The sequence below is a fragment of the Corvus brachyrhynchos genome, unplaced genomic scaffold (genome assembly GCF_000691975.1).
Source record: "Corvus brachyrhynchos isolate BGI_N302 unplaced genomic scaffold, ASM69197v1 scaffold395, whole genome shotgun sequence".
In the NCBI taxonomy this organism is placed as follows: Eukaryota; Metazoa; Chordata; class Aves; order Passeriformes; family Corvidae; genus Corvus; species Corvus brachyrhynchos.
In genome coordinates, this window is record NW_008238340.1 from 701,666 (window position 1) to 711,534 (window position 9,869).

General features: G+C 40.0%; 1 protein-coding gene across 1 annotated transcript; it reads left to right on the forward strand.

Moving 5' to 3' along the window:
• The first annotated feature begins 2,788 nt into the window (after positions 1–2,788).
• LOC103616155 (arylacetamide deacetylase-like 4) lies at positions 2,789–9,405 on the forward strand. The gene is made up of 4 exons (XM_008634287.2): positions 2,789–3,114; positions 5,516–5,732; positions 6,661–6,724; positions 7,819–9,405. The coding sequence occupies exons 1-4, from the start codon at positions 2,959–2,961 to the stop codon at positions 8,591–8,593; spliced, it is 1,212 nt and encodes a 403-aa protein (XP_008632509.1). The 5' UTR covers positions 2,789–2,958; the 3' UTR covers positions 8,594–9,405.
• Positions 9,406–9,869: the final 464 nt, after the last annotated feature.

A 9,869-nucleotide genomic window follows, 5' to 3' on the forward strand; every position in this document is an offset into this window, starting at 1 on the left:
TCCATGGCCCTTTATCCACTGGTCTTTAATTTACTACAGATAATAACAAATTTAGCTTTATAATATGTCAGCAGCATTATTTGTTCTCTTAAACACACATTTTAATCACGGGTTATAACCATTGAGTGCAGATGGGTAAACAGAGAACAGCAAGTGCTGAAATAATGTATTCCTTTAGTTTAGTCATGACTCACAGATTTTCTAAACTTTACGAAATCACAAGATCTAACTGTGTCCATGGAACTTCCTGTCCTTTAATTCGAATTACAGATCTGCTATGTGTCTTGCATTGCTAAGATAGAAGGTTTGAAGACATTCTTATGGTTTCCAAAGCGTGGAATTTTCAAGTACAAATTAAATAAAAATTCAAGTATGAAACATAATGACACCTACAGAATTATGGGCACCAATGTCATTCCACAAGGAATTATGCAGCCAGAGAGTGAGGACTGACAAGCCCAGCTCCAGTTCAAGTTCAGGCTTCCAGCACCAGATGGCTCTCAAGCTCTGCAGAACCCAAAAGGAGCTTCTTGGGTCATGAAGCACTTTCTCTGGAATGTTTACCAGTATCCCAGTACATGCTTCCATTCACAGTGAGTTCCTGTTGAAAGCTAATCACACCACAATCCAGAGGCAGGGAATGCTTTACATCTGTTACACCTGGCTCATTCTCTCCCCTTGCGTGTCCCACACAACAGAAAAAGAACAAGGAATGACAAGATTTCAGGCTCTAACATTTAGCTTTTCACCGGAAATTAGTAAGAAAGGGACTCCCTGGTGTAGTAGAAAATGGGCCTGGTCTATCCTCTGATCTATCTCACAGGAGCAGAGACAAGGTTAAAAAATGATCAGAAGCTAGAGAAAGCATTTATTTGAAAGATTGTTTAGGGAATGGTTTCCTCCATCCTGGTCCTCAAATATGTGAATTGCTGAGACTAAATTTACAAAGCATTAAGTACTACTCTGTACCTGCCACGCCCAAAGGAAAAAAACACATTATTACTTCAGAAACCAACTAGTTTGTTTCTTTGACAGCTTCCAGCACATCCAGTCTTTGTGTGGATCCCCTGGGGTGTTGTGATGTCTGAACCTTGTCAACGTGCCCAAAAGAGTCCAAGACCTACCAGCTGTTGGTGAATTGGCGCCAAAAACATTTACAACACAGAAGAACAATAGGTGGTAAGAACTGCAGTACAAAGGATCTGTCACAGGTGTCAAGAGCCTTCTTAGATCCCCAGAGGGGCCAAATCTGATAAGTGTACTTAGACCACATCTCACCCCCTGGGACAGCAGCGTTTAGCAAATGCCAATTAAATACTTCCACTAATAAACGCTGAGGAAGGGAGTTGCAGTTGTGTTTTGTGCAACAGTATTTCCCAATGCTCTTGTCTGCGCTATAAGAAAGCTGAACCCTCTTGTGCATCTCTTCCTGATGGGTTTGAATTCACCACTGCTATTTCCCAAGAGTGCCCCAATTGCCAGGCAATGTACCTTTCACCAACATCCCTTATCGAGATGGGCATCAAATACCACAAAGCAGGATAAACAAAAAGGAATCTGATTTTACACTTAGCATGTGAATAACCTTCTGGCAAGGGAGGGAGAGGCATGAGGACATTGGAAAATGAAAAGCCACAAAGAGTTGTTGGACAAAATGAAGAAACAGTTTGGGCAGAGAAAGGCAGAACATGGAATCAAGCTGCTTCTCAGAAAGTGTATCACCAGACTCAAAAATGAAGTTCCATCCTGTTTCTTCTAAACAGTTTCCGAAGTCAGGTATCAAGCCTGAGCCGTTTCCTATGCAGGTCATAGGCTATGCATGCTAAAGCCCTGGGGTTCTCTGTCTTTAGTTTCATTTTATTATACAATTCAAGGTCAGCTCATCCCTTATTATTATTTAAGAAAAAATTTTACACACATATTTTACCCACACTGCGATTTTTCAGAACAAGAATCTGCTGCCTTCACAGTCTGAGCAGACTGCTAAAAACACACTGTTCCCAAAGGTGACATCACATGTCACCTGTGCTTTACAGGTTTTTTTTTGCTTCAGGTTAAACCTTATCACTAATGATTTGTGTATGGAAAATTATGTTAGCTCCAGAGGAAGATCCTAAAGCTCACCACAGAAAAGAGCGGGCTGCTGATGTCTAGTCAGTGCTACCAGCCCTGAAACCATGAAGTCCAAGTCTAGTTTTCATCAGTTGGAATAATATTTCTACCCGGAATGACATCTGTACATAATATCTTCCTGGGAGGATAGAGACTGCAGCACTGCCAGGTACAACCAAGAGGCAGATAAAAAACCAAAGAAAACCCGACCAAATACAGCAGCTGGTGCAGGAAAAGAGAGAGCCACTGAGGAGGATGAGACAAGAACACCTCTCAGGCCAGCTGCCTCTGGCTCCACTGGACCCAGAGGTGCAATGGCACAGCAGCATCTAAAATCTGCCATCACAGGTGATGAAACGTGCTTGTGACACTGAGCCTTGATTTCAATAAAAGTCTGAAAAAGTAAGGCATGGAGTCAGAATAAAGCAAGAATCTTGAGTTGCTCAGAACACGATTACCAAGAAATGCTGCGCAGGAACTCACAAATAATAAAGACTTGCCTGTAATCAAAACCAGGGAGAGACAGAACAAGTTTTTTTCTTCTCATAAGCTGACACTACAATGATCCATCAAGTCACGGTTCTGCTGCGATGGGCATGGCCTTGCTCCCTGGAAATGTGAAAACCACTTATGCAAGCCTCTCCCGCAATTAGTTGTTACTGTCTAATTGTATGGTGGGGTTACCACATGTTCTCATCTTCCTATAAGCATTTTTAAAAGCTGGATTATGAGCTACGTATGACGGGAACAGCTAATCCTGTGCCTTTACCTTAGAAATCCTGAAGTCTGAAAAAGGGGGAGGAGACCACAGCTGGTTCCTTCTCGGGTTCCTACCAGCACAGCAAGATGGAACTTCTCCTGGCCATTTTTCTCACTGTTTTGACTGGCATTGTGGCAATTGCTTTCTATTACGAACACCCCAAAGCAGAAATTCCTCATGGAATCAGTGAGCGTCAAAAGCTTTATGCTCTTCATTACTGCATTAATTTTGGGCTTGGTCTGGTAAGTAAAACTTAATTAAAGGCTTGAGTTTTTAATTCTGTTTCTGTTAGAGTGATGTTTATTAGAATCAATGTTTAAATAAATTGCAAATATGCAACTGGACTGATTAGGTGATGTAAGCAGATTCCTTCAGCTGGGCTGGGTATAACAGACTCCCCTGTTTGCTATCCAGCACCAAAGGCAGTATTTTTGAAAAATAAAATCGGGCATACTGTGCAATTCCCAGTTTTTTCTGACAGCCTGTGTTTTAGCTTTTCATTCGTGTTGCCTCAAGGCAGTGCTGGAATGCTTAGAAGGTAACCTGCCCTGTGTATGTGGAATTTCTACTCCGTATAACACTGTGCTTGCTTACAGAGTGAGCAGCTAAATGATGTCTGTGATCTCAGCTCTCTCCTACAACCTGTCACTCTCCTCCTGAGTGATCTGAAGACAGCTGCCACATTCATCCTCATTTGCCTTTCAATTTACCTAAACAACTTTCTTATTTGAGACAGTACACATAATACCTAAAGCGACTTTCTGCGTCATTGTTTTTGGCACATTTTTGATCGTTCCTCCCTTTTCATCCTTGTTTCTTTTCAAAACTAAAACATGACACGCACTTGGCTTTCTGTTTCATCAATCATCCTGTCCTGAATTAACTGCTGCCCCTGTCATTTTAAAAACCCTTCTCTGATACCTAAACCAAGCTTCTTTTAGTTGTTTAACTTGTGAAAAAAAACTGTTCAGTCTCTCTGGGTTGTGCATTACATTTCACTTCAATTCTATGTTTTAGTGTTGTTAATTCTTCCTTTCTTTTCCTGACCCATTGCTTAATAAGTTTTCTTTGAAGTCAGTGAGCTCCCAAGAAGGTGACTCACCACTCTCTGGTGCCACACCCAGGCCTCAACACTGCTTTGATAGCAAACCAATAAAATAGGATAGTAATTGAAGTCAAAGTTAGTTTTCTTACAAGTATTATACCGTGTATAAACATCCACATTTTCTAAACACTGTGATTACTCTTTATCCATCAAAGTTTTATCTTTGTGTAATTCATTTGTTAAAAGTGAAACTGCAGAATTTAGAAATTTACTGGTGATCTACGTAGTTTTTACTTCTGATCGTACAATTTTGTATCCTTTCTGCTGGCCAGTGAGAGGCCAAGCACAAGCACAGTTCCACACCGCCTGAAAGGAGCAGAGAGAAAAGGACATTAATGGAGGGTTAAACCAAAGTTTAAATGCAAGTAGAGTGTAAGTCATGTAGCAACTCTTGCTGTGGCCGTTAGGCAAATTACTTACGCCAAATCCTTTCAAGGGCTGATATCCATGATGTCAAAACTGCATGGAAAATTAAAATTTACTAGTATTTCCAGTCTTCAGCTGGGATAAAAGGCAAGACCAAACACGGTGTTTGGTAAGGTCTCCTAGGACTCCTTTTAGTAATTTCAAGACAAAGATGATCTTCATATTCCATACAAATATAGCTAAATGCAGGCTTAACCTTTACTGTTACAAAAGTATTAGTGTGAGGAAAGAAAGTACCAGAGAGAAACTGAAGAATAAAGAAGTAAAGCTATTTTCCCACTGACACAGACCAGGAGTTCTGTAGAAAGAATTGGTATGAGACTAAAACTTTGCCACAAGACAATCCTTCCTGTGTATGGGATCAGCTCTTCAGATGGCCTAAAATAGGATACCTACACCAAATTTAACAGGACCATGTTGCTGAGCTACATGAGGTCTGTGAAATATGAGGTGAAAGCCACAAGGGCAGGTTTTTAAGATCCTTTGTATGTACAATTCTCCTTGAAATGCATATCCATGAATAATGGCAGCACAACAAATTACATTACTCATTAGAGAAGTCTGCTGCGGAAGTAGTGCAAAATTGAATCCAATATAGTGGAAATACAGTGATACTGCCTCATGTTTTTCACCTTGAGCAGGAATAGACTAGACTAGGCTACAAGTGAAACAGCTTAAAGTCATGTGGATGTGATGGAGTAGACAAGCACAGAGTGACATAAGAACCTTAGCCCAAGTGTTTAAGTAAGAATCAGTGAGCTGTGAGAAGATCAAGCCAGGGTTCAAAGCTATTCTTGGTCAGGAGGACAGCTGTGGTAGATGCTATGGATTTTTTTTTCTGCAAGTTTAAAAGCAGTGTGAGTTTGGGAAACAAAAGTATTGGATACATTTCTTCATCCAAAGCTGAAGTTTAAAATACTGTAAGTACTCTCTCCTTATTTTGTTCAGGCACTGAAACAACTGACCAGGTGAAGTATTTGATACCTTTTATCTACTATTAGGAGTTTGATTGTTTTCCTACTGAATTGGCCATGGAGTTTTAAATTTTTTTCATTATCAATCTCCAGATTAGATAGAAATTTGCACTAATTTGTGGTTTCTTTTATCACCAGGCAACATTTTTGGACAAAGTAGGTATCATCTCAGAGGTCCATCTCCTCAGGATTATAATGGAGACAATACCACCATTTAAAGATAAACGTCTTCTTATCAAAGACTTAAGGTTTGAAAGGGTTAAAGTGAGAATTTACCAGCCAAAAACATCAAACAATAGCCAAAGACGGGGAATCCTTTATTTCCATGGAGGAGTTGGCTGGTTGGGAAGTATCCGTAAGTAATATAAACAATACGAGCTATAGCTACACACAGCATCCAGAAAGGGTCAGGCTGGAAGGGACCACAGCAGGTCATCTGGTCCCACCTCCCTGCTCCAGCAGGGCCATCCCAGAGCGCAGGGCACAGGATTGTGTCCAGAGAGCTCCGGAATATTCCCAGTGAGGGAGACTCCACAAACACACACCACAGAGTTTCTGACCTGATACAATATATCTTAAATTATGAGAAGAGTTAGTAGATTAAGCATTACAAATAAAAAAAAAATAATTTCAGGACAGCAGAATCAATTTATTTACATGCAGTATGCATCATGTTAAATTGTCTTTACATAGGCTATGTATCTAGAATATTCTCTGATCATTTTTAATACCTGTTTTCTTCCTTCCTCCTCATGCTTATGAGGAAAGTTGAAAATCTCATTAGCATTTTATTTCTTATTTAAAGCACCCAATTTTTGTTCACACGTGTGTACAAGCTTGTATATGTGTATTGTGCTGTGTGTCTTTACAATGGAAAAACAACGACAAAACACATTTTGGAATTTGAATTGGAAAGAGGTCAGATGATGCCTCATGCACAAGAAAAATTCTTGTACTGGATTTAGCAGATTTTTTGTTGTTTTTTGTAAACAACTTCTCCCCTTCAAAACCACTTCAGAAGTGGCAGCAGTGGTGCTATAACTTTTAGGCTATAACTTTTCAAGGAGGGGACCAAAACCATGCATTGGTTTAAATTCTGGGTTTCCTACAGGCTGGAAGATTCTTACAGGTGTAAGGAAATGGTGAGCAATGCCCAGATCAGCCCATGCCACATGCTATACATATTGCATTAGCCATGCAACAGAGATAAGAATTTCAGAGTATTTTCATTCAATTTATTTTTAAAGCAAGTTATAATTCCATTGAACTATTTTGTTTTACAGGGGCCTATGAAAGAACATGCCGCTATTTCTGCAGGAAGACCAATTCAGTGGTGGTGTGTGTTGGGTAAGTGGAGCCAGCCCAGACACTCTGACCCTGGGTTTGCAAGCCTTTACTGCAGCCAAGCTCCTTGTAAAGTACCTATATTTAATGGTCCCGTGCCTTTTGCCAGCAGTAATTCATCTTGGGAGGAAATAGTCAACTAATCTCCAATTGCTTATTTCCAAATGAAATCCATTACAGTAATTTTATAATTTGTAGCTACCACTAAGACGTGAGGATGTTTTTGTTTTCTAGAGCCATATTCAAACCCCCTTAGGCTGAAAGCCTGAAGTGTAACTGTTTCTCTTGAAAGCACAGTTGCCCACACCCCCAAATACTCATTTTGGAAGTTCTGAAAAATATAAGAACCTCATGAGTTTAAAACAAGAGGTTACAAACCAAGTGTGACATATCCACCCTCAAAATCTATACACTTGACTCTATTGTCTTAAATTCTTCAGTAAGTTATACTTGGAGGCATGATGCATTTCCATGAAGAAGTGGAGGCAGGAAATCCACATCTAACTTGCAGTCAGCCTCAGATGACCATTAAAAATATTTCTCTGATGAGTTGTAATGCTTTTTTAAAAGAAACAAAAAGTTCAGGAAAAGAGTTGGTGTCTAAGGAGTTGATTACAATTGCACTAACTGCTATTTACATCGTAAAATACTTGAAGAACCAGTAACTCATTGATTCTGCTTAAAGAATTCAGCTTCCAGAACACTGAAAACCTTTCAGATTTTCATTATCAATTTTCTATGCTGATATTCTCTAACAATTTGTTGTTAAATGTTCACTTCATTTTCTAACTGGAATTAGTGATAACTGATTGTCACACCTGCCTTGCCAGCTAATTCTAAACCAACTCTCAGGTGCTTTCAGTCACTTACAAGATATGTAAAGAAGTATTTTGCGAAGGAAGAACAGCATACTGACTCTCCCAAACATTAACAGTAGCAAATAATACATCAAAAGCACTAATTTGGATCAATTATGTTACTGCAATTATAATCTCAGAGTATTTTCCTGTCTTTTGAGAGAAATAAATGAACTACAAGATTCCACTGGGCCCATTCACTAGAAATGACTGTGCTAAAATACTTTCACCCCTATTTAGGTATCGTTTAGCTCCTGAGCACCCATTCCCAGCCCAGTTTGAGGACTGTCTCACTGCTACCATCCACTTTCTGAGGACTGCACAAGACCATGGAGTTGACCCTTCCCGCATTGTCGTCTGTGGAGACAGCAGTGGAGGGACACTCACTGCTGCTGTTGCCCAAGCACTGGTGAACAGAAGAGATCTCCCAAAGCTGAGAGCACAAATCCTAATATATCCTTTTCTCCAGTGTATGGACTTCAATTTGCCTTCTTATCAGCAGAACGAGAAAGTCCCCATTTTGCTAAAGGAACGAACCCTTGTTCTTGGCTTGAAGTATGTTAATGAAGACTTCTGCCTCGAAGAATTATTTAAAGGTTGTCATGTTTCAGAAGATCAGAGACTGAAATATCAGAAATGGGTGAGTCCTGACTACATTCCTCTGGAGTTTAAAACAAGAGGTTTCAAACCAAGTCCAATATATCCACCCTCAAAACAAATCTGTGAAGTGGTCAAGTCCATGTTTGACCCTGTTTTTTCACCACTGTTGGCTGAAGACAGTGTTATTGCTCGGCTCCCCGAGACTTTCATTTTGACCTGTGAATTTGATGTGCTTAGAGATGATGGACTGCTGTACAAGAAACGATTAGAGGACCACGGTATAAAAGTGACCTGGTGCCATCTGCAAGAGGGATTCCATGGAACAGTGTTCTTGGCGCTTTTTGGCAGGGTGGTAGGATTCCGCTCTGGAACTAAAGGCCTGGAAAAGATAGTAAATTTTCTAAGACTGATGTAAAATTCTATTTCTTGCTTTCTTTTCCTGATTCCTATCTCTTTTTACTTACAAAGTTCTTCTTAAAAATCCTCAATTTTCCTTTTCTTAAATCATCACCTTAAATTTCTGCACTGCATCTGCCTTCTTTTTACCCAGTAAGTTGATTGCATGATGGCCTTTGCTTAATTTTCTCTTAGGAGAGGCAAAATCAGGTGAATTTACATTTCTTTCTTCTACCACCTCTTTAATTTTCTCTTGTAGCCATTAAAGATCTCATCCTTATAGCAAGGGGTCTGCAATGTGGTCTGGTTCAGTAAAGTTCTGGTACTATTAGAACACAAACCACGTTTGAAAACAGCCTGGGGTAGGTAACAGGGTGTGAATCTACAGGGTCAGTGTATAAAGAGTGTGGTCAATGACTTAGGAAAGCCTGTATCTGGTGAGAGCTGAATTTGAGACAAGCTTAAAGAGAACTGAATGTAGCAGGAAAAATGTGAACATAGACAGAAATTACAGAAGGGGAAGAAAAGGAGAGGAAGAGAGGGAAAGGGCAGGCCTGGAACTACAGATACTATAACAAGTATTGGTTAAGGAAAACAACATCTATTTAAAAAATCATGCATATACATTTTATATATAGATAATAGATATATGGGAATCTAAAGTAATATCGGTTCCTTTACAAAGGGTAGGCCTGCACTGCCTGAGGCAGGAAGGACTCTTCCTTTGCGGGACAGTGTCAAGTGCCATCACAGAGAAAGGAGACTGAGGAAAAAAAAAAAAAAATCAAAGTTCGGGTTAGTCTTAAACTATTTACAACAAGAGATGAACGATCAAGTAAACCAATACAAAATAAAATGGCATAACAAAAGTGTAAAGCTCTTTTCTCAGAAATGAACTTAAGTACTGCCAGAAATGTCAGTATAAATGTTTTAATGACACCATTCTGAGGTGAATGTATAACTGTATGTTGCGGTTTAGGGTTCTTACTTTTCTTTCTTTCTCTCAGGGAATTTTCTCCGCTTTGTGTTGCTAGGGGACAATAACGCCCGGATACTTAAGAAAGACAAAAGAAGTTGCCAAGCTCAGGGGAGGAGGGCATTCGGCCTCCTGCACTCCTTATCTGAGGGTTTCTCTCACAGGGGCAGAGATACCTCGAGAATTGGGCTGGGAAAAAAGGGGCTGAGGCAGTTGCTAGCTCCTCCTTGGAAGAATTCACCACCACTGCATGGTTCTCTATTCTGCTGTCTTCTACCATGAGTGGAGCTCTGCTGTAAGAGTGGCTGTTGCACTGGGG